The 25,524-nt window shown below is 37.2% G+C and overlaps 1 protein-coding gene across 2 annotated transcripts in view; it reads left to right on the top strand.

The window, feature by feature from the left end:
• The window catches only part of LOC103017871 (S-adenosyl-L-methionine-dependent tRNA 4-demethylwyosine synthase TYW1), a 214,919-nt gene that overhangs the window by 119,316 nt on the left and 70,079 nt on the right, over positions 1–25,524 (top strand). For both annotated transcript variants that reach the window (XM_057529605.1, XM_007186512.2), the window contains exons 14-15: positions 10,137–10,247; positions 19,123–19,290. In XM_057529605.1, coding sequence (XP_057385588.1) covers positions 10,137–10,247; positions 19,123–19,290 — 279 coding nt within the window. The remainder of the gene's footprint in view (positions 1–10,136; positions 10,248–19,122; positions 19,291–25,524) is intronic.

The following is a 25,524-nucleotide window of genomic DNA, read 5'->3' as shown; positions in this document are numbered from 1 at the left end:
TGTTGAAATTAAGAGCTGTAGTCCTCGGATGTAATAACCTCATCCAGAATGTGTAACACTGAAAGCTGCCTAATTAGAAGTGACAGAATTCTAACTCATAACTGCATATTTTTAAACTTTTTTATTATGGATTTTTAAAACATTCAAGAGAAGAGAGAATAATGGAGGGAATTCCTGTGTAAGCATGATCTTAGCTTTGACAGTTATCAGCATTCTACATTTCATGTTTCATCTGTCTTCCCAATTTTTGGGGGGTGGGGAAGCATTGGAATATTTCAAATCAGATAAATAGTATCATTTTATCCACAAATACTTGTGTATTTAACACATAAGGACATATTAAAAATGGAATGCCTCCTCCCAGCACTTTGCATATATTTAAAAAATTTTTAATAGGATTTTTATATTGAAGTATAGTTGATTTACAATATTTTCTAGTTTTACAGCAGAGTCATTTCAGTATTTTTGTAGATTATACTCCGTTATAAGTTATTACAAGATAATGGCTATAATTCTTTGTGCTATACAATATATCCTTGTTGCTTATCTACTTTATATGTAGTAGTTTATATTTTTTAATCCCATACTCCTAATTTATCCCTCCCCCTCCCCTTTCCCCTTTAGTAACCATAAGTTTGTTTTCTATGTCTGTGAGTCTGCTTCTGTTTTGTAAATAAATTGATTTGTATTACATTTTTTGATTCCACATGTAAGTGATACCATATATTTGTCTTTCTTTGTCTGACTTACTTCACTTAGTATGATAATCTCTAGGTCCATCCATGTTGCTGCAAATGGCAGTATTTCATTCTTTTTTATGGCTGAGTAATATTCCATTTTATGGATGCCATCCATCCAATAAGATGGATACCACATCTTCTTTATCCATTCATCTATTGATGGACATTTAGGTTGCTTCCATGTCTTGGCTATTGTGAATACTGCTACTATGAACATTGGTGTGCATGTATCTTTTCGAATTAGAGTTTTCATCTTTCCCAGATATATGCCCAGGAGTGGGATTGCTGGATCATATGGTAACTCTATTTTTAGTTTTTAAAGGAAACTCCATACTGTTCTCCACAGTGGCTGCACCAATTTACATTCCCATCAGCAGTGTGGAAGGGTTCCCTTTTCTCCACACCCTCTCTAGCATTTAATATTTGTAGACTTTCTGATGATGGCCATTCTGACCAGCGTGAGGTGATACCTCATTGTAGTTTTTTTTTTTTTTAATGTTTATTTATTTATTTATTTATTTATTTATTTTTTTTGCCTGTGTTGGGTCTTCGTTTCTGTGTGAGGGCTTCCTCTAATTGTGGCAAGCGGGGGCCACTCTTCATTGCAGTGCACGGGCCTCTCACTATCGTGGCCTCTCTTGTTGCGGAGCACAGGCTCCAGACGCACAGGCTCAGTAGTTGTGGCTCACGGGCCTAGTTGCTCTGCGGCATGTGGGATCTTCCCAGACCAGGGCTCGAACCCGTGTCCCCTGCATTGGCAGGCAGATTCTCAACCACTGCGCCACCAGGGAAGCCCCTCATTGTAGTTTTGATTTTCATTTTGGTTTGTTTATGGTTTCTTTTGCTGTACAAAAGCTTATGTTATTTTTTTTAAGCCCCTCATTTTCTATCTTCCTCCTTATGTTGTTAATTTCACAGATTACATTTTATACATTGCATGCCCATTAACATAGATTTATAATTATTCTTTTAGGTATATGTGTTTTAAATCACATAGGAACAAAAAAAGGAATTAGAAACCAAAAATAGAACAATACTGGCTTTCATATTTACCTATTTAGTTACCTTTATCACAGTTCTTTACTCATGGTTTCAGGTTGCTGTCTGGTGTCCTTTCATGTCATCCTGAAGCATTCCCTTTAGCATTTCTTCTGTGGCAGTTCTGCTAATGATGAACTCCCTGAGCTTTTGTTTATCTGGAAATGACTTTATTTATTTATTTATTTATTGCTGCATTGGGTCTTTGTTGCTGCGCGTGGGCTTTCTCTAGTTGCAGCGAGCAGGGGCTATTCTTCGTTGCAGTGCGTGGGCTTTGCATTGCGGTGGCTTCTCTTGTTGTGGAGCGCGGGCTTCAGTAGTTGTAGCACGTGGGCTCAGTAGTTGTGGCTCACGGGCTCTAGAGCGCAGGCTCAGTAGTTGTGGCGCATGGGCTTAGTTGCTCCGCAGCATGTGGGATCTTCCCCAACCAGGGCTCGAACCCGTGTCCCCTGCATTGGCAGGTGGATTCTTAACCACTGTGCCACCAGGGAAGTCCCTCTCCTTTATTTTTGAAGTATAATTTTACCAGATGTAGAATTCTTGGTTGATAGTTTTTTTCTTTCAGCAATTTAAATATGTCATCCCACTGTCTCCTGACTATTATGGTTGATGGTGAGAAATAGGCTCTGATCTTATCAAGGATCCCTGTACATGACAAGTCACTTCTCTTTTGCTACTTTCAAGATTCTCTTTGTCTTTTGACAGTTTGATTATAATATATCTCAGTGTGCATCTCTTTGAGTTTATCCTACTTGAAGTTTGTTGAGCTTCTTCAATGTGTAGACTCATGTTTTTCATCAGATTTTGGAAGTTTTGACCATTTTGTTTTCAAATATTATTTTTTGCCATTTTCTCTCTCCTCTCCTTCTGAGATTTTCATAATGCGCATGTTGAACATTTCATGGTGTTCTACAGGTCTTTAAAGAGAAATGTAAATAATTAACCTACAACCCTTCTCTTACTTCTCATCCTCAGAAGTAAGCACTATTAATGGCTTGACGTGTTTCCTTCTATGATTTCTTTTCCTGTTGGGTTGGATTTTCTTCACTGAGTCTTATAACATTGTCTTTGCCCTCTTTCTTTGATCTACATTTTCAGTTATTCATTACAGTTTAATTTGGTTGGTTACTTAGTTTATTTTGGAAGTAATTCTATAATAGTTTTCCTGCTTGTCTTCTTTGATTATAAAGAATACTTCATTTGGCTGCATCATGAATTATATCTTTGAATTTATTTTCTAATTCTTTGCTTATTTGACGTAGCAGATTGACACATTTTGTTTTGTCTCCCGTGAACAGTAAAAAAATTTAGTTAATTAAAGCCATCTTAAGAATAAGTATGTTTTCTAAGGACTTTGAAAGATTCATTGCCCAATTTCTAGTAGAGGCAATACATATTCCTTTGCTTTTAGAAACAATGGTCGTCAGTGAGGGATTGTTTCAATTTTAAGGTTTTTTTGTTTGTTTTAAAGAGTTTAGAATTAATTTTTTGACAAGCATGATATGACTTGGTCAGCATTCAATTTGTTTGTTTGTTTTTTAATTGGGATATAGTTGCTTTACAGTTTTGTGTTAGTTTCTGCTGTACAGCAAAGTGAATCAGCCATATGTATACATATATCCCCTCCTTTTTGGATTTCCTTCCCTTTGAGGAGCCAGGCAGGAGTGGTGGAGTCTTACCTTGCTGGTTTCCTGGTTCCTCTCCTCTTTTGGTATTAACCATTGCTGCTAATTTCTTTTCTGACTTTGGTTTTGTTCGTTTACTAGAATAAAATGTAGATTACACAACAGTCGGTACTTTGGTTGCTTGTTCACTGCTGAATCTCTAGCATCTAGTATTATACCTGGTGTACAGCGGGACCTGGTGACTGTTGGTTGAATTGATATCTGTGTGAACAAATGGATGAATCTGTGTAACTGCTGCTGGTGGTGGTGATGATGGTAGCTGAAATTTATTCAGAGTTTTCTATCTGCCAGGCTGTGTTCTAAGTTCTTTATTTGTTTTAGTTCTTTTAATTTTACAGCAATACTATGAGATATAGATACTATCACTCTTCCTATTTTACAGAGGCACAGAGAGCATGCCTTAGCTCACACAGCTGACTCCAGAGCCCAGTAGCTTAATTGCTACTATGTACTCTTTTCCTCATCTTATACTTTTTTCCTCTTTTCTCTCCTCCTTCCTAACTACTCAGACCTTTTCTACTTTGTACTTAATCCTTTTTTCCCTCACTTCCCTTTGATAAGCATTTAACATTTACCTTTGGAATTTTGACCTCAATTTTCACTCCATGTATTGGGTTGGCCAAAAAGTTCGTTCAGGTTCTTCCGTACCACCCCAAAAGAACTTTTTGGCCAACCCAATATTTTCAGTCCATGTATTGCTTCCTTCTAAGAAACAAACATAAGTTAAAACCCAAATTTAAACTCTGTCACAAAGATCTGGTCTGAATTCTAGAGGTTAACGTCTAGGTTTCTTGCTGCACAGCCTAGCTGCATATTGGTTATGATGTTACTTTCAGATCCACCCCTCCCTCCCATTTTATTGTGTTTGTTACTACCACTGGGGGAAAAAAGTCCTAGACTCTCAAATTAAACAGAAAATACATGAAATTATAACATGCCAGCTACTTGACACTTTTTTACAAATCTCATTGTGACATTTTACAAATCACATTGTAGCCTGAACAGAAAGTAGCTAAACTTTTTGCCTGAATTGGATACTTTCATCTTCATTTTTGTATTCCATAGTATTACACAAACCCTGTTCCTACTAGATAATATGCCACATTCAGAAAATCCTGCAGTAATAACTGACCAGAACCTATGCAAATTAAAATTACTAACTAAATCCCCAAACTGAGGAAAAAAATAGGTTTTATTCAAATTAAATTACTACAATACAATCCAGTTTGTACTCCAATTTTTTCTTTCTTTTTTTTAATCTAAAAGAAGGATAAAATAAAGTGTTAAGTATGTCCTTTGCAAAGGAAATTCCAGCTCTCACCTCTCAAGCAACATCTGTACTCAGTTTTTGTTTTTGTTTTTGTTTTTAAATAAATAAATTTATTTATTTATTTATTTTTGGCTGTGTTGGGTCCTCATTGCTGCGTGCAGGCTTTCTCTAGTTTTGGCGAGCAGGGGCTACTCTTCGTTGCAGTGCACGGGCTTCTCATTGCGGTGGCTTCTCTTGTTGTGGAGCACGGCCTCTAGGCGCACAGCCTTCAGTAGTTGTGGCACGCAGGCTCAGTAGTTGTGGCTTGCGGGCTCTAGAGCGCAGGCTCAGTAGCTGTGGCGCACGGGCTTAGTTGCTCCGCGGCATGTAGGATCTTCCTGGACCAGGGCTCGAACCCGTTTCCCCTGCATTGGCAGGTGCGTTCTTAACCACTGTGCCACCAGGGAAGCCCTCAGTTTTTGTTTTAATTTGATCTAACTGGAGTATAACACAACTTTCTTCTATAGACTTTAGGAACTGCTTTAACTAATTTTAAACAGACTTTAAAGTCTCCAAAACCATCCCATCGAGCAGGCTCCCTACAGACACAGTGAAACCCAGAATGTGAATTTGATAATTTGAAATAAAATCTAATGACATTTCTTTTTTAGTAACCTCATAGTGCTTTTCTTTGTCCTTAACGATCTGAACATTAGTAGGCTATATATAAAAGGTAAATGTACTAAAATTAGTTATATCTGTTGATCAAAAGATATGAAGAAATCAGAAAGGAAAGCCATAAAGTGGATGAAAATATTTCTAATACAATTATAACAGCATTCTTACAGCCAGAATATATAAAGAATTTGAAAAACCCAGTAGTAAAAAGACAGCTATCCCAATAAAGAAATGTTCAAAACATTTGAACAAGTACTTCACAAAAGTAGAGATCAAAATGGCCAAAAGCATACTCAACTTCATCAGTAAATGGGCAAATACAAAATAGGACAGTGCAGGAATGGGTAAAGTTTAAAAGACTAACAACAAGTGTTGTTGAAGAAGAGAAGAGGCTGGAACTCTGATCCACTGCAGGTAGAAGTATGGTGAAATGACTTTGGAAACCAATTTAGCAGTATCTGCACATTCTGTGATCCAGCATTTCCACTCTTAGGAACATTCAAGAAACATCCGTCGGGAGTCAGGTACAGTAGCAGTCATAGCAATGCTATTTTGTAAGAGACCCAAACTGGGGAAAAAAACCAACCAACCAACAACTTTCACTAATGTAAGTATTTTTATATACTGGAGTACTAAACAGCAGCAAAAATATATCTAAAGCTAAAGTCACCATCAAATGCAGTGAAAGAATTTCAGTGAAAGAAGCCAGACATAGAAGAATGCATGTCATAATAGCATTTCATAAAATTCCCTAAAGCAGGAAGAACTAAACTCTAGTGTTACGAGAGATAACAGCATTTTATAATAACTAAAAACCGGAAATAATCCAGATGTCTATCAATGGGGGAACGGTTGAATAAATTATTGTATATTTATATAATGGAATGTTAGATAACAAAGAAAATGAACAAATCTCAACATGCAGCAACATGGATGAACTTTATAAACACAGTGTTGTATGACAGAAGCGAGATGCAAAAAAGTATATGGTTCCATGTATATAAATTTCAAACAGAGACAAAAATCTAAACTTTAATGTTGAAGTCAGGATATTAGATAGCTTTGGGGTAAAGGCAATGGATGGTTACTGGGTGATGGATATTTTCTTTGTGTTAATCCCTTGGGCTGTCCATTCGTGTTTTTTTTTTTTTAATTTTTATTTATTTATTTATTTTTAATTTATGGCTATGTTGGGTCTTCGTTTCTGTGCGAGGGCTTTCACTAGTTGTGGCAAGTGGGGGCCACTCTTCATTGCGGTGCGCGGGCCTCTCACTATCGCGGCCTCTCTTGTTGCGGAGCACAGGCTCCAGACGCGCAGGCTCAGTAGTTGTGGCTCACGGGCCCAGCCGCTCCGCGGCATGTGGGATCCTCCCAGACCAGGGCTCGAACCCGTGTTCCCTGCATTAGCAGGCAGATTCTCAACCACTGCGCCACCAGGGAAGCCCCATTCATGTTTTATGTATGTTTCTCTTTGTATGATTTATTTCACAATTTGAAAAGGTTAAGCAACGAGAGATAGAGTCTGCCCTGGATTCATTCTGCTTGGGTTCATATCCCAGCTTTGCTGCTTTCCAACTGTGTAACTTTGGGAAATTCACTTAGCAGCACTAGGCCTCAATTTCATGTCTGTAATGTGAAGCTAATAAACCTATTTTGTAAGATTTGTTGCAAAGATGAGACAAATATTGGAATCTTTGCTAAGATGTTAAACACAACAACAGCTGGCACATAGTAAGGGCTGACTCACTGCTAACTCTTGCTATTGTTATTGTTGGTATCATTTCCAGTTTATTTGTTGAAAGGAATTTTAAACTCCCATTGGAATTACATTATATTTAGAAATCTATCATGGCTGTCCATGTAGCCTAGTTTTTTATGGTCTCAGAAATATTTACGTTTTTCACTGTCCATGTTATTTCATAAATAATCATCAAGTATTTTATAGATGTATTTTAGCGTTGAAGTAGAATTTTCTTTGCCTTGCATTTTGTAATCGTACATATAGTATATATGTACCATACGTGTGGCATATAATAGCTAATACTTAGTATGACTTACTGCTGCCAGCGTGGTTCTAAGCGTTATGTAGATGGACACTTTTTTTTTTTTTTTTTTTAAATTTATGTATTTATTTATTCATTTCTGGCTGTGTTGGGTCTTCGTTTCTGTGCGAGGGCTTTCTCCAGTTGCGGCAAGTGGGGGCCACTCTTGATCGCGGTGCGCGGGCCTCTCACTGTCGCAGCCTCTCTTGTTGCGGAGCACAGGCTCCAGACGCGCAGGCTCAGCAGTTGTGGCGCACGGGCCCAGTTGCTCCGCGGCATGTGGGATCCTCCCAGACCAGGGCTCGAACCCGTGTCCCCTGCATTGGCAGGCAGATTCTCAACCACTGTGCCACCAGGGAAGCCCCTAGATGGACACTTTTAATCCTGTGTAAACTCCCATTTTGCACAGGTAGAAACTGAGACAGAGTTAAAGCTGGCTAGTATGGGGTCTGGGATTCAGTCTGGCCTCAGAGTCCACGTTCACCCCACTGCTCTATGCTCGGAAAGCTGCTCATTTTTCTATTTTTATTTGGTAACTGGCCAATTTTACTTAATCTGATTTTTAGTTGATTTTCCAAGAAGCCAGCTATATCATTTGCAAGTAATTGTTTTTTGTATACTATCCACTTATTCTTGTTCTTGCCTTATTGCTTTGATTTTAACTTTCAGGGAAGTGTTTATAAAAATAATAGAGTGGACATTCTGCTGTTATTCTGATTAAATAGAAATGCCTCTATTTTTTATATCTCTAAGAATGACATGGACTATTGACTGGAGAGTGTTTTCTTTATGTTAAGGATGTGTTTTTTAATTTTTGAGTTTACCAAATGGTTTTTCAGTTGTTCATTCTGTTTTGTTTTAAAATCAAGGATGGGCTTTAAATGATATGAAATGTCTTTGTGTGTCTATAAGATGATTGTATAACTTTTCTGTGTTGAGCTATTAACGTGATGAATTGTATTAATATATAGTCTAATATTGAATCATCTTTGCATTTCTAGAATTTTTAACATAATGCTGAATTTCATTTGCTAAAATTTCTGTAAGATTAAGTACAAGTGAGATTGGCTTGTACTTCTCTACCATTTTTGTTAGGTTTTGGCATTGGATGGATTCTAGCTATATGAAGGGAATCTGGAATATTTCTATCTTTTCGTGCATTATACACTGCATTTTAAAAATAAGTTTTGAGTACATTTTCTGATATGGCTGCCTAATACTGTTCATCCCTTGGTTATGTTCAGACATGAGCAAAAGTAGAGAGATTGGCATTCTTTTAAATTGAAGTATAGTTGATGTACAATATTATATGTTTCAGGTGTACAATATAGTGATTCACAAATTTTAAAGGTTATACTCCATTTATAGTTATTATAAAATATTGGCTATGTTCCCTGTGTTGTACAATATATTCTTGTAGCTTATTTTATACATAATAGTTTATACTTCTTAATCCCCTACCCCTATCTTGCTTCTCTCCCCTCCCCTCTCCCCATTGGTAACTACTAATTTGTTCTCTATATCTGAGTCTCTTTTTTGCTATATTCACTAGTTTGTTGTATTTTTTATATTCCACATATAAGTGATATCATACAGTATTTGTCTTTCTCTGTCTGACTTATTTCACTTAGCATAATGCCCTCCAAGTCCAACCATGTTGTTGCAAATGGCAAAATTTCATTCTTTTTTATGGCTGAGTAGTATTCCATTGTGTATATATATATACCACATCTTTATCCGTTCATCTGTTGGTGGACATTTAGGTTGCTTTCATATCTTGGCAATTGTAAATAATGCTGCTGTGAATACTGGGGTGCATGTAGAGAGAGATTGGTATCATTTTGTTCACGTCTTACTTCACTTTGTTTTTCTCTTGAGTATTTTGAGCCTTGCTACTTAAAGCATGGTTTGAGTTTTAGCAGCATGGATAGTACCCAGGAACTTGCTACAGATGGATGTAATCATGTGCACGTAACTACAGGTGTCACATCATCTTTGCCATATTCTGTTGGTTATAGGCAAGTCACAGGTTCTGCCCCCACTCTTGTTGTAGATTTTAAACTATCATTAATCGTGTTGTTTTGAGATGTTTGAATAAGTCTTTGAACTTTTAGTAATTTGTCTAGGGTCCTGGAAGGGAGCTACAAAGTCAAAGGTATAAAGTTTTTAAAGGCTTGTATGACTGTTGTCTAATGGCTTTTCAGAAAATCAGTACCTCTTTTGGTTACATGGTAAACAAATGGCAACGTTGACAGTTCATCAACGTGCCTTTTCTGCCAAGTAGAGATCATTAAATAATGAGGAAGCAGGAAAGAGGACACGAGTGATTAGAAATTCTTACTGTAAATAACTTTGAGCAATTGATACCTGAAAGCCTGAAGGTTATGTGAATTAATTTTCACCAATCTAAAACTGTTTGGTCAATTTACTATTTCTAAATAAATGGAATTCAGTGTATTTGTTAAGAAACTTTTGGGTGTCTTATCTAGTGTTCGATACTGTAAGTGAGAGAAGAATAATATACCAATATCTGTGCCTTTATAAGGCTTCTGGGAGTCTTATGACATTGTTTACATTTTTTTCATCTTTCTACAAAATGCAACTTCAATTTATAGAAGTTCATGCCAGGTTTCACCTATGGGTTTAAGAAATTTGAAAATCTTCCTGGGTGATAAAAACAAAGTTGTGTTTTCCTCTGTTTTAGCAACAGCGTACTGTCTATAGGCTGACTCTAGTGAAAGCATGGAACGTGGATGAACTCCAGGCCTATGCCAGGCTGGTGTCCCTGGGGAACCCTGACTTCATCGAGGTGAAGGTAAGCCCCTGCTGGCTAGTGTTGGGCACGTTCACATTATGCTTTGTTGGCCACGGTGGAATTACAATCTTCTAAAATTCTGCAGGAGGTCCCGGATGTTTTATTTATTCAGTCAGAAATATTCATCAAGATTCCTGGCACTGTTCTGGGTATTGGAGATAACAGCAGTAAAGACTAAGCATTTGCTCTCACATATAAAAAGCTTATATTTTAGTGAGAGGTAGACTGTCAACAGAAAATGAATGTACTGCTCACTACATAGTAACTTTAATATGCTGAGAAATAAAATACTGTTATAATGAGTAATTGGTTGGCTTTTAACTACACTTTTACTATGGAAAACTTCAAATATATACAGAAGTAGAGAGACTGATGTAATGAACCCCATCCATCCATCCATTACCCAGCTTCAAAAATTACTAGCTCATGTTTCAACTGTACTCCTACCCATTTTCCTGCCCTTACCTGTGAAGCAAATCCCCACGTTATGCCATTCATCCATAACTGTTTTAGTATGTATTCCTAAAAGATATGCACTCACTTTAAACACTTATTCAGAATACTGTTCTTACTAAACAGTTCTAACAATAATCTCATATATTGGAACATATAAGATTTCAACTTGACCAGTTATTTTAACAGTATTTTTTAAAATTGAAGTAGAGTTGATATACAATATTGTGTTAATTTCAGGTAGACAGCGAAGTAATTCAGTTTTTTTTATATATATATTTATTTATTTATTTACACACACACACACACATATATATATATATATATATATAGTTTTTCAGGTTATTTTCCATTATAGGTTATTATAAGATGTTGAATATAGTTCCCTGTGCTATACAGTAAACCCTTGTTGTTTATTTTATGTACAGTAGTGTTTATCTGTTAATCCAATACTCCTGATTTATTCTTCTCCTCCTCCCTTTCCCCTTTGGTAACTGTAAGTTTGTTTTCTATGTCTGTGAGTCTGTTTCTATTTTGTATGTAGATTCATTTGTACTCATTTTTAGATTCCTCACATAAATGATATCATATAATATTTCTCCTTGTCTTTCTGACTTATTTCACTTAGTATGATAATCTCTAGGTCCATCCATGTTACTGCGAATGGTAATATTTCATTATTTTTTATGGCTGAGTAATATTCCATTGTGTATATATACCACATCTTCTTAAACCAATTGTCTAAAGTATTTTTTAATCTGGATCCAAATAAGGGTCAGAATTGGATTATTTCTCTCTTAAATTTCTTTTAATCTATTAGTTCCTCTTCCATGTGTTTTTTTTCCCCCTTGTAATTTATTTTGTTGGAAAAAATGGATCATTTATCCTGGTTAGTTCCCCATATTTATATTTTAGATTTTGGTGATTGCATGTTGCTCTGCCCCTTAGATTTCCCGTGGATTGGTAGTTAGATCAAAAGAAGATTGATCAGATTTGTGTGTGTGTGTGTGTGTGTGTGTGTGTGTGTGTGTGTGTATGTTTGCATTTCAAGATTATTTCATTGCTGGTAGTGTATGCTTCCAGCAGGAGCCATTTAATGTCTGGTTGTCACTGTCATGTTTTTACCAGTGTTTCTTTGGGGTAGATACCTGTAAGTGGATTGGTGTGTCAGAGGGTAAATGCATATGCTGTTTTGCTAGATATTGTGGTTGGCTGCTTTAGATTTCAAAAGCAGGAAGGCTTTTCTGAGGAGATGACTCTTTTAAAAACTGGTACCTGAATAGTAAGAAGCAGCACCGTATGCAAAGGCTTGGGGTCAGAGCGTTCTGGGCAGATGGCACAGCTGGTCCACAGAGGTCCTACATGATCTCCGTCGGGTAGTTGGAGTTGGCTGTGGTACAAGATGAATCAGAGTGGTGGGCTGGAGCCAGATTTTGTTAGGCCTTTCATGGCATGGATAAGAGAATCAGATTTTATACTAAGTTTAATGATAAGCTTTTTTTAATACTAGGTGTGCTAGGAAAGGGTTTTAAACTGGAGAGTGATACGATCTGATTTATGATTTTGAAAGATCACCCTGCCGTTGCCATGAGTGGATTTTAGAGGGCAGTAGTAGAAGTAGGTAGACCGGTAACAAAACTTTTGCCAAGCAAGAGATGTGATGGCGTGGGGAAGGTCATTGGAGAGGACTGGGTGCATTTGTGATACAGTTTGGGAGTAGATCCAACAGAACTTGTTGTTAGATGACATGTAGGGTATGAAAGAACAAAAAGAATCAAGAATAGCACCTGGGTTTTGGGCTTAAGCAATCGTGTGGCTGTGGAACAGTTTGCTGAGATGGAAAAGACCAGTGGAGAAGGGAGGCAAATTCAGGGAGTAATTGCATGAGTTCTATGTTGACCTTAATACTTTGAGATAGCTTTTAAATAATCCACGTGTAGGTTCAAAGTGTAGGTTCAAATAAGCCACAGGTTCTATAAGCCTGGCGTTCTGGGGATAAGACAGGCCTGGCAGTAATGATTTGGAAGTCATCAGCATGAGATGGTAGTTCAAGCTATAGAGTTTTAAGAGGCAGACAGCTTTCTTGGACAACTAAGAATACACAGAATGAGAGAAAGTGATCAGAAAATGAACCCAGTCTCTCAAAGCTCCACTCTTCAGTTTATGTTTATGAAGCTGGATGCACTCTGTCACATCAGAGCATATTTCAGTTTTACAGCCGTTTTTTAGTAAGTTCAGCGTTCTGCATTACTGTCCTCTGGAGGGATGGAGAGGTGAGAGGAGCAGATGAAATATTGCTGAGTGTGTAAAAGCCTCTAGTCAGGTCAAGACACTTTTCTTTTAAAATTGCTCTTAATTTCAAAAGGCTACTCTTGGCAAGAACTCTAATGATGCAGAGACACAAGCTACACTTTAAATATATGCATCGGCTTAAGGAAACCTTGCCAACATCAGAGATTAGTGGTGTTTTAATTTATGATTTAGCTATTAAAGAATGCTGCTTCAAATTATGCTGCAGTAAAACCTCTATTAACTTGGCTGGATCGCACTGTCACCTTTTTTTCTCCTTCTTTCTTTGCAGTCATGTTTCCTATAATGAAGAAGATATTTTGTAATCTGAAAAGAATCAACCAAATTTTAAAGAAAGATGGCTACTTTGTAAACAGTGTAATTCTCTGATGGGCATTCTGTAGTTGGACAGACTATTAACATAACTAGGAAACAGATGAAGCTTCTGCTTATAGCTGAGATGTTATAATGACATAGTTTCCTTCAAACAAGATTTCCATTTTACTATTTTATCCCTGCATTTAACAAATATTTCTGAGCTGTCTTCATGTGCCAGGCCTCGTCAAAGCATCATAGGTACAAATTTTTTTTTCTAAATTTGGATATGCTGTTTGGGAAATGGATGTCTTATTGAACAAGGCAAAATCTATAGAAGTAAAATGAACTACACTGAGAGACTTTTTTTTATTGAAAATCTTGGAGAAGTGTGTAATCTAATCACAATTTTAAATGTCTTATTTAAATTATAAAATATAAGGTAATAGACAACAGTTTGTGTGTATCAGGGGAAAGCATGTGATGATCATTTGTCTCTGGTAGGAGACCTGTAATATCAAGTACCTGGGCCTTTGAGGATTAGATCACATGGTTTATTAAATTCATCTCTCATTTGTCCAGCAAGTTAATGAAGTATCTTTCTCTTAAACTGAAGTAGGAAAAGGGATGTTTACAGAAAACGGTATACTATTAAGAAACAAAACGAGTTATAGAATAATTATTACTTGATCAAATTTTTAACAGTATATGTTTAGATACATTTACATAAGAAAAGTATGGAAGGATACATATCAAATCATTAACAGTGTACGATTTGGGAGAAGGGGAAGGAAAGGCTTGTTTTACTTTTCGTATTTCTGTGTTGTGTGAATTGTTGCAGTGAGCATGCATTACTTTTATACTTCAAATGATTGAAATGAAATCAGTAAATGGAGAAGGCATGCTTTCCTGTTCAGTAGGATTAAACTATTTAATGTCTGAAAAGGCAGCTTTTTGTTGTTGTTGTCTTATTAATTAAAGTAAAATTTTCTAAAATGGAAGCGTTTTAAAAATAATAGTAATAAAGCCTCTCCAAAAAACATTTGGTAAGAGCTAGCAATATGGCAGCCTAAGATAACCTCAAATTCCTCCAAAAGCAAACACTTAGAAGTAAATGTTATGGTAAACGTACCTTTGAGAGAATAGTCAATCTGTCAGGTCTGTAAGGGAATTCCTTAGGGGCTGTAAAAAGGGAGATTGCCTGGTGGTACTCTGCAGCTCCAGTACAGACAGGATGTGGCAGAACACTAGGCCCTTTCACCTTTAGTGAAAGGACGAATTAGGAAAAAATTCACCCACTGACACTGTGGTACTTGGAGGCTTATCCCTTACCTATGCTTCTGGTAAAAAGAAAGTCTCCCAGGGCCTAACCCTGAAATGGGGTTGGTGTTAAAATTTAATAGTACCTCAAGGTCACATAAATGCCCTGAAGATGTGAAATTGATAATACAAAGTGACCCTGGGCTAGTGAAATACCTGAGGCTCTCGGATACCATTCATATCCTTTTCCTGGATTTCCTGGATGTGTGTGTGTGTATGTGGAGGGTTCAGGGGGGTCTCTCATAGTCTCAGGTGGGGAAGTTGTAAGCTTTGATACATTCCTAAAATGTATTCATTTAGCCTGGGACAGGTTACTTATCCTCCTTGAGCCTAAATTTCCTCGGTATTAGAATATCAATTTAATAGGCTTGTTTTGAGAATTCAAGGGGTAACATATGCCTGGGTTTCAGTAAATGTTTAGATCACTTTCCATCAAGCACATTATTTAAAAATGAATCAATAGAAGCTGTTTCTCTATTATATTGATTTTCTCTTTTCTTTCACTGCTAGTCTTGTAAAATATTTCTCTGTTCCATTCCCTGTAAATTAACATGTATTTTAGCTTCATTAGGCTTAAGTAGACCTATATTTGCTAGCCTGGGAAGCTTAACCATCGTTATTTGCTTACTTGTTTGTGAAAATGTGTTTCATGTTGTAAACATCTGCCTTATTGAAAAGCTTTCATAACACAATCCATCTGTAAATGAAATACCGTCTTTGTATTCTCTGCCTAGCACTGCACCTTGAGAAGAGTAAGTGCTCAGTAATTACTTGTTGTCAAATGATTTAAAACTCTCTTCTCATTAGCACCATTACTGTCTACAGAACTCAATCCTTGCAGAATGCATCTTGCAAAACAAATGTCTTAGCATAGTCTCAATCTCTTTCTGCACACAAACGTAGGGAGTATTACCGGTTGTTCATGTATGTAGCAATACCTAACCAGTAATTATCAGTTGGTTCATAATCATTTAAGTGTAGAAAAATCTTGAAAAAGATGAATTAAATTTTGTATTAGATCAGAAAAGAGTTCTGGAGTTTAATGTCATAGAGGAACATGTGACTTGCTCTTTAGAATAGATTGGTTGGGGGTACAGAGAAGAATAGGGTGTGGCCCCCGCCCTCTAAGAGCTCAGGATTTAGACACATCAAAGTTATGCCAGTTGTCTGAGAAGAGAGATGCACAGAGTATGATGAGATTGGGATTAGATGGGATTGGGGTTCCTGGCCGAAGATCAAAGAGATGGTGGAGAATTTAGCCAGGGAAAGACTGGATGCTGAGTGGGGCAGTCCAGTAAGAAGGCCTCAGGTGCTAGGCTGAGAAACATGGGCTGGTTTTTTGGTGGGGGGGACAGCTATTGAAGCATTTTTAAGATAAAGGAGTGACATGTATTGCTGCAAAAAGTTATGGAGACATTTCTCCTCCAACTATCAGGGACAAAAACAATCATACCAGGAGTCTTTGGACAACCAGTCAGTTTAATTAGAATATCAAGAGCCACAATACTGCTCTTCCCACAGACTTTGAATCCCCAGGTAAACTTTCTAAGCAGCCCGTGAAAAAGACCTGATGGCCCCCACGTCCTGGAGCAGAGTGGTCCATCCAGAAGTCACCAGTGTAATGGTGTGGCTTGTGCTTTTCACTACAAACAGGAAGATGCATAAGTGGTCCTGCTCTTCAGGAACTTTCTTTGAGTCTGCTTGTCACCTCTCAGTCTTTGGAATTCTGGAATGAGTGCTTTCAGTTGCCACATTATACCCATCTGTTTTCTTGAGGACATTGTTTTTCCAGAGTTGTGAGGAAAGAACTTGGTGCTGGTGGTAAACGGGGTGGGAGTGGAGGTGGTGCTGGCATGAAACGGTGGCGAACAGCTGCGATGTGAGGGGAAGCGAAACGTCTTTAGACTATTCAGGGGCAAGTGTGATGAGGAATCCAGTCTGGGCGGGTCATCAGTAGACTGGAGTGTGCGATGAAGTGAAGTAGCCCATGTAGAGGGGGGAGGACCGGAGGGAGGTGTTGAGGAGCCAGACTGAGGGAGGGCTCGGGGAGGCCATTCAGTGAGGCCGGTTTCTACCCATGGCAGGTCTGTCACGGCGCAGGCTCGGGTTCCGCAGTCGGCTCAGGAAGTTACCCATACTCCCCACCTCCGAGGATTTTGTCTGGCTAAAATGAGAATTTTTACGTGCAAATGCTTTGTTAATGATAAAGCATCATGCGAACGTATAGAGAAGTATAATGTGAAGGCATAGTGATGACCTATGGCAATCATTCTCTCATTTCCTTTCCAAACCAAATCTCTCCTTATCATTTCATGCTTTATTATTGCTGAATAATCGATATTAAAGTATTTTCCAAAGCCATTGTCATGAATATAAGATCTTACTTAGGGACTTCCCTGGTGATCCAGTGGGTAAGACTCCATGCTCCCAATGCAGGGGACCTGGGTTCCATCTCTGGTCGGGGAACTAGATCCCACATACCGCAACCAAGAAGCCCGCATGCCGCAACTAAGACCCAGCACAGCCAAAATAAATAAAAAAAAAAAAAGATCTTACCTAAAATCTCTGCTTCAATGAACTAACATTTTAAATATTAAAAATAAATTCCTGGGGCTTCCCTGGTAGCGCAGTGGTTAAGAATCCACCTGCCAATGCAGGGGACACAGGTTCGAACCCTATTCCGGGAAGATCCCACATGCCACGGAGCAACTAAGCCTGTGTGCCACAACTACTGAGCCTGTGCTCTAGAGCCCGTGAGCCACGGCTGCTGAGCCCACGTGCCTAGAGCCCGTGCTCCACAACAAGAGAAGCCACTGCGATGAGAAACGCACGCAACGCAACAAAGAGTAGCCCCCGCTCACTGCAACTAGAGAAAACCTGTGCGCAGCAACAAAGACCCAACGCAGCCATAAATAAATAAATAAATAAGAAAAATGTTATTAAAAAATAAATTCCTTTGAATTAAGCAGTATCTACATGGTTGTTCATATATTTCGTCCCTCATAAACAGTATTTAAAGTGAAGTAAAGTTCATTTTTATGACTGATTTGACTTATGAATAAATCATTTTCATGTATTTGGGCAAGTTCAGTGCAGTTTTACAGCCATGCTTTCTTAAAGATTTTTTAAACTATTATTTGCTTTTTTTTATTCAGCTAAAACCCAAATTCAGTTTAATGAATTCTGTAAATCAGTGGGCTAATAGAGAAGCTTCTCTTGATTATTGTAATTAAGCTGGGTCTCCTCTAGTTTATGTTCAGCAAAGGTCATATCAGTGTAGTACACCAGTAAGTAGTCTTTGAACAGCCATCTGGAGTAGAGGGTTTTGCAGAACTCATCTGAGTTTTTGGCCCCCTCCCAGCTCTGCCATCTGTAGGGTCAGGGTCACTCTGCAGTGCGCATTGTGGGCTTTCCACTTAATGTCATTCTATCCCCTCCAGTCTGTGTGTGTGAGAGAGGGAGAGAGAGAGAGCACGAGTGAGAGAGAACCTCATTCTATTTTAGTTATTCCCTACTTAGTAGCAGCACATCTAGACTATTCGAGTCTTTTTTCAAGAAAGTTTGATTTCTTGGGTATTTAGAGAGCCTACAAAGTTACGATAGTCAGTATTGAAAATTAGTCATTAATCACTTATCACTATGTAACTTACCAATGGAAAACTTAGTTATAAAACTTTTGTGTCTTACATGCCTGGGCTGTCAGGTAGAATTAAAAAGAGTTAAAAACCAATTTATCTTACTGCATTTGTACTGAATGGGAATTTCTCTAGGGGTAGATACACGTATATACATGTAGATGTGTGTAAAGGTATATATATATACATATCTGTGTGTATATATATATATGTATATGTATTTCTACACATGTATTTTCATTTTGGCATGATTCTGTATTTATACATATCCACATAAAAAATGCATTACAAAGTGATCTCCTTAGAATGATTCCAGAAGAATAATTTGAAAGGGATCCCTATCTGGCCCTTTACAGAATGTTTATCAACCTCAAATCTAAATTATACTAGAAAATAGGAGCTCATCTTATTTTCCCAGTCAGTAAATTATTCACTGAATTTTTTTGGGTGTCAGCTGTACCTCCATTATTATACTAGGGGATTATAATCCCATGAGAATCGATCTGTTATGGTGCACAAATGAATCTGAATGGAAAGATATGTTATTAGTTCAGATACATTGTTGTGACTAGACAGTGTAGATGGTGATGTAGCACAAAGCACAAGTACCCAAGCATCAGGATTGTCAGAGGGTAAAGAGCACTGGCCTGGGAGCTCCACTGCTGTCTTTGTCACTCGCTACTTGTATGAGCTTCCAAGCAAATTTTATCATCTTTGTACTGCTTTCTTCACTTTAAGATATGGATTGGCTTGGCTTGGATTGGATTGGTTGACCTGTAGAAACCTTTCTGGCTGTGAAGCTCTTCCTCTGTGACATTTAAATAGGTCTGTAACTGTCCCTTACTGTTGTACTGTTTCCACAGGGTGTTACCTACTGTGGAGAGAGTTCGGCAAGCAGTCTTACCATGGCCAACGTGCCCTGGCACGAAGAAGTGGTGCGCTTTGTCTGTGAGTTGGTGGATCTGATTGCCGACTATGAAATTGCCTGTGAACACGAACATTCCAACTGCCTCCTGATAGCTCACAAGAAGGTAAGAACCACTCAAGTATGCATTCTTCCATCACCCTTGTCCTTCCTGCTCTCTTTTCTCTTTATTTTCCCCTCACCTTATTATAATGAATATCTGCTTGTTTGCTACCTTTCCTAAAACAAACATTAAGAAAGCCCCAAATTCAGTCTGTTGGACTCATAAACTGTCTTTTCTGTGTGAGATTGCTTTGTTTTCAGCCCTCACCCAGGCACCTGAAGTGCTTTCTGGCTTCTAATTGGTGTGTACTGAGAAACAAAACAAAACACCCTTGTAATAACCTCTAGTCCTTTCCTAGAGTGACAAGGGAAAGCGAAAATAGTAAACAACCCCCATATGAGTGTTTCTGACTGTCAGAAGAAATATTGAGGTGTTTATCAAATTTTATATCACTTTGAATCTTGGCCTCTGCAGAAATATTTCTGGGATTTTGGTTTTCCTTTTTCCCTTTTAGTGTTTTTATTAGACAGAACGAGTGCCTGAATTTAATGTATTTTTTAAGTAAATAATGCCTAACAAAGGAAAAATTCAATTTTTAGTAGAGGTAGACCATTAAAAAGAAAAAAACCCAATCAGAAGGCCAGTGTTAGAGTGGCAATCATAATGATATGTCCTTACTGAAATATTTATACAGAAATAATATAGTGTCTGGGATTTGATTCAAAATGATACGAAGTAAGAAGTATGTGGGTGTGTGGATGGGTTGAGGGTTGTTGAGGCTAGATGATGGATACACAGAGGTTTGTTTTACTCCTCTGCCTAGTTTCCTGTTCAAACTTTCCATTAAAAAGTGCTTTTTAAAAAAGTGGACATGGTTGAACCTTGGAAACATTATTCTGGATGAAAAATCGACACAAAAGGCTACATAATGTATGATTCCATCTATATGAAATGTCCAGAATAGATAAATCCTTATAGACAGAATGTGGTTTAGTGGTTGTTGGAAATTGGGGGAAGAGCAGACTGGGAAGTGACTGCTAATAGGTATGGGATTTCTTTTTGGAGTGATGAAAATGTTCTGGAATTATTTGGTGGTGTTGGTTGCACAACTTTGTGACTATACTAAAAACCACTGAACTGTATGCTTTAAAAGGTTGAATTTTATGGTTTGTGAATTATATCACAATAAAGATAAATTAATACCAAAAAGGTAATAAAGAATGGGCTACCTTTTCTTATAAAAATGCTCTGTATGCAAGTAAAGTCAGGCTTAATTGAACACGAATCTCACTTTTTCCTCCCTCCACAACCTAAGTGGCTTCCTGAACAGCTTTGCAAGTTAATGATATTTAATAATATTAGAATCACTCAATTAAAATTTCACGTGGTCTAATCTCAAACAGGAGGTTAAAAGGCCCTCATGCCTTGGTCCCAATTAGATTGTATATATATCTGACCTAATGATCTGTCAGACTTAAATATTTAGACAGAAGAATATGTACTGGGAGCATTAAGGAACAAAGAAATAAAGGCTACCTAGTATTTGAAATGTTAATAAAGTAGCTGCAAAGACAATTAACTTACAAAGTAAATCTTAAAAATTAAAGCCAAAAAAACGGAATTTTATTTTCTAGCTTTTTATTCATTGTTACTTTTTAAGATAAGATAGTACCTTCAAAACAAATTATTTGATTGGAGGGGCAGTGCTCTGGAAATAGTCCTGACAATGGTAGTAAAGTTCTCTCTTCTTCCATAAGGTCTTCACACTATAGCCAAAGATGTCTTTATAGAATGTAGATCTCTGCTGCTTAGGTGCCTTTGATTGACCTCCCATTGCTTTTAGCATGAAAATCAAAATCCTTAATGTGGCCCCTGGGGTCCTATGTGATCAGTCTCTGTCTGCCTCTCCAGCTTCTTCTGGAACCCCTCTTCCTTCTCTTTCTGCACTTCTTTCATTTTCTCAGCCACAGTAGGTCTTATTTTTCCTCCGGTTAGGCTGGGAATTATATACTTTTTGTATTCTTTTAGTGGGTGCCCTAGAAATTACTACATGCAAACTTGACTAATCAGTCTAGTGTTAAAATACTTTTACTCTCTAACTGTGCAAAGCAACGACTTTAGAACACAACCTCTGTTTTTCCCTTCCCAACTCATGCTGTCATTGTTGTGTATATTAATTATAAATGTGTGTAAGGACAGTATTGTCAATTGCTTTATGTAGTCAGTGTTTATTTAGATTTACCTGTATTTTAAACATGATTTTGTTCTCTGTTCCTTTTTGCATTTTTGAGCCTCCATCTGGGACTGTTTTCTTTCTGCCCAAAAAGCACCTTTTAAAATTTCCTTTAGTGGAGGTCTGCTGATGGCATACTCTCAGTTTTTGTCCAAAAATGTATATTTTAGCTGGGTATCAAATTCTACGTTAGCATTTGTTTCCTTTCAACACCATAAAGATATTCCCCTGTCTTTTAAATTCCACTGATGAAAAGTCAGCTGTTAGTTTGTTGCTTCTTTTAAGGTGATTTGTTGTTTTCTTCCCTCTGGTTTCTTTTTCTCTCCCTTTGGTTTTATGCTCTAATGTGTCTAGATGTGAACTTCTTTTTATTTTCCTTTTTGGGAATTCTTGGGCTTCATAAATTTGTGGGTTGATACTTTCCATCACTGGCTGAAGACTTCTTAGCTTTTATTTCATTAAATATTTCTTCTTCCCCAGTATTTTTCTTCTGGAACTCCAGTTAAACATGTGTTATTGTATTTTTTATTTCACTTGGACAGTTTCTTTTGATTTGTATTCCAAGTCACTAATTTTTGCTTCAGCTGTGTCTCACATGCTATTAAATGCCACACCAATTTTTAAATTTTGGATAGTGTGTTTCTCAGTTGAATAATTTCTGTTTGTTTTGTTTGTTTCAAGTATGATATATCACACTGTATGCTTTCCAGTTCCCTGCTGAAATTTTCAAGCTTGGCTTTTATCTTCTTGAATACTGGAAATACAGCTATTTCATTGTTTGTATCTGATAACTCCAATATCTAAAATCTCTGTGGATTTGTTTCTGTTATCTGTTGTTTCTGTTGGTTCTCAGTTATGTTGCCTTGTCTCCTTATGTACCTTATCTTATTGTGTTATGTACAACGTATGTAGAAAATTATTTATAGAAATAATATGAGGTTTAGGATTAGAATATCACTTCTGAGATTTGGAGACACGTTTTACCTCACTTTTTCCCTGTGGAAACTGATCAGATGGTGAAGAGACTTCCTTAAAGTCTCATAAAGTGGCTGAGCCAAATCTAGACCCACAGCCTTCTGCCCTCTAGTCCACTGGTCTTTCTTGTACCACAGGGCATCTTTTGATACCACTGACACCATTCAAAGGAGAGTTTAAAACTGGGGAATTTTATGTTAGACCAACACTTGACTTCAGTCTCTAAGATTTCTTCTCTCTTCCCAGTGTAAACACGGACATAGGGGAAATAAATGGCACCGTATCTCGTTCAGGCCAGTTTCGTTCTGTAAGTGTTTATTAGACACCTGCTGAGTTCTGACACCAGGCTGTGCAGTGAGGGCCACAGCACCTCAGCCATGAAGAATGTCAAGCACAGCCATGCATGAAAAATCCAGTTTCTCTGCATCCTAACCAGCATTTGATATTGTCATTTTTTAGGTTAGCTGTTTTAACAGGTTTGTCATGATCTCAGTGGGTCTTAATTTGCATATCATGAACATGATCTATTTAGATCTTTGATTTCGTTAATGAGCATTTTATAGTTTTTAGCATACAGGTCCTATACTTTGTTAGATTTATACCTAAGTATTTTTCTGTTTTAGCAATTATAAATGGTATTGCATTTTTAATTTCAGTTGTCACATGTTCATTGAATTCTGTAGAGATAGAATTAATTTTGGTATGTTGATCTTATATCCTGCAACCTTGCTGAATTCACTTATTATTTCTAGCAGGATTTTTTTTAGTAGATTTCTTGGGGTGTTCGACATAAACCATTGTATCTTCTACAGAACGGGGCAGTTTTGTTTCTTCCCTTCCAATTGGCATCCCTTTAATTTCCTTTACTTAATTACATTTACTAAGACTTTGAATACTTTTTTGAATAAGAACAGTGATTTTGGACATTCTTATCTTTTTCCTATCTCAGGGGAAGAGCGTTTAGCCTTTCACTGTTTAATTTTATGTTAGCTCTAGGTTTTTTGTACTTGCTCTTTTCCAAGTTGAGGAAGTTTCCCTCTGTTTCTAGTGTTTTGAGGGGTTTTATTGTGAATGGGTGTTTATTCACAATAAAATTATTAAGTCAAATCCTTTTTCTCCGTTGCTATGAACATGTGATTTTTCTTCTTTTACCCATTAATATGATGGATTACATGGATCTTTGAATATTGGACCATGCTTGCATCCCTGGAATAAACCCCTCTTAGTCATAGTATGTATTTCTTTTTTATATATTGCTGAATTCTTTTTGCTAATATTTTTAAAAAGATTTTTGCCTCTATGTTCATGAGGAATATAGGTCTGTAGTTTTCTTTTTTTATACTGTCTATGATTTTAGTATTAGGGTAATACTGGCCTCATAAAGCAGGTTAGGAAAGGTTTCCTCCTGTTTTCTAGGAGGGATTGTGTGGAATTGGTGTTAATTCTTCTTTATATGTTTAGTAGAATTCTCCAGTGAAACTGGGCTTAGAAACATATTTTGGGGGGAGTTTTTAAATTATGAATTACATTTCTGTAATAGTTACAAGGCTATTTAGATTATCTTTCATCTTGGGTGAGATGTGGTAGTTTGTACTTTTCAAGGAATTGGTCCATTTTATCTAAGTTGTCAAGTTTATGTGAGTAAATTGTTCATAGTATTACTTTATTTTCCTTTCAATGTCTGTACAACATCTTGTTTCATTTCTGATTTGGTTGATTTGTGTCTTCGCTGTTTTGTTTTTGTTGGTTTATTCAGTTTGTTGATTTTATTGGTCTTTTCAAAGAACCATGTTCTGGGGACTTCCCTGGCTGTCCAGTGGTTAAGACTTTGCCTTCCAATGCAGGGGGTGCAGGTTCAATCCCTGGTTGGGGAGCTAAGATCCCCCATGCCTCGTGGCCAAAAAAACCAAAACATAAAATAGAAGCAATATTGTAACAAATTCAATAAAGACTTTAAAAATGGTCCACATCAAAAAAGAAAAATCTATTAAAAAAAACAAAGAACTATCTTTTTGTTTCATAGGTTTTTCTCTATTTTTCAGATTTCAATTTCATCTGTTTCTGTGCTTCTCTTTATTATGCCCTTCTTTCTGTTTACTTTGGGTTTCTTTGCTTCTTGTTTCTTAAGATGGCTTCGATTATTGACTTTTCCTCTTTTCTAATGTGAACATTTAATGCTCTAAATGTTCCTCTTTGGCCCATGGATTACTTAGCAGTTTGTTGTTTAGTTTCCTAGTGTTTGGGGTTTTTTTTTTCCTGTTGTGTTTCTGTTATTGATTTCAAGTTTGATTCTCTTATAATCAGAGAACATACTCTCTATGATCTTGGTTCTTTTAAATTTTTTGAGGTTTGTTTTGTGGACTAGGATGTTGTCTATCTTGGTAAATGTTTTGTGTGCGCTTGCCAAGAATATACATTGTGTTGTTGTTGGGTGAGTGTTCTGTGAATGTCTATTTCATCCTGTTGGTTGGTGGTGGTGTTGAGTTCTTCTGTATCTTTGCTGATTATCTATATAGTTCTATCAGTTATTGAGTGAGAAGTGTTGAGGTCTTCAACTGTAAGTGTGGGTTTTTCTATGGCTCTTTTCAGTTCTGTCAGTTTTTGCTTTATATATTTGGCAACTGTGTTGTTTGGTGCATACTCATTTAGGATTTCTGTATCGTCTTGGTGGACTTGACCTATTTTTCATTTATGTAATGTCCCTCTTTGTTCCTATAAATTTTCTTTGCCTTGGAGTATACAATATCTGACAGTAATATAGCCACTTCTGCTTTGTTTTGATTGATGTTTACATTGTATATCTTTTCCATCTTTTTAATTTCAGTCTACCTATATCATATATTTGAAGTGAGTGTCTTAGAGACAATATACAGTTGGCTGGTGCTTTTTTAATGTACCCTGCCAATCTCTACAGGGTCTCCACTGAAACAGTAGAGGGGGGTTGGGATGGCAGGATTCCCCACTGCATCTTCTCTGACACCTCCCCAGCAGTGGGAGGGGGAGGGTACAGCTCAGTACAGCTGGGCGAATGTGGAATTCTAGGATCCCCACTAGGTGTTTGCTGACTGGGGTGAGAATGAGGCCAGTTT

This window comes from Balaenoptera acutorostrata, chromosome 15 (assembly GCF_949987535.1).
Source record: "Balaenoptera acutorostrata chromosome 15, mBalAcu1.1, whole genome shotgun sequence".
Lineage (NCBI taxonomy): Eukaryota > Metazoa > Chordata > Mammalia > Artiodactyla > Balaenopteridae > Balaenoptera > Balaenoptera acutorostrata.
This window is presented reverse-complemented; position numbering and strand designations above follow the sequence as displayed.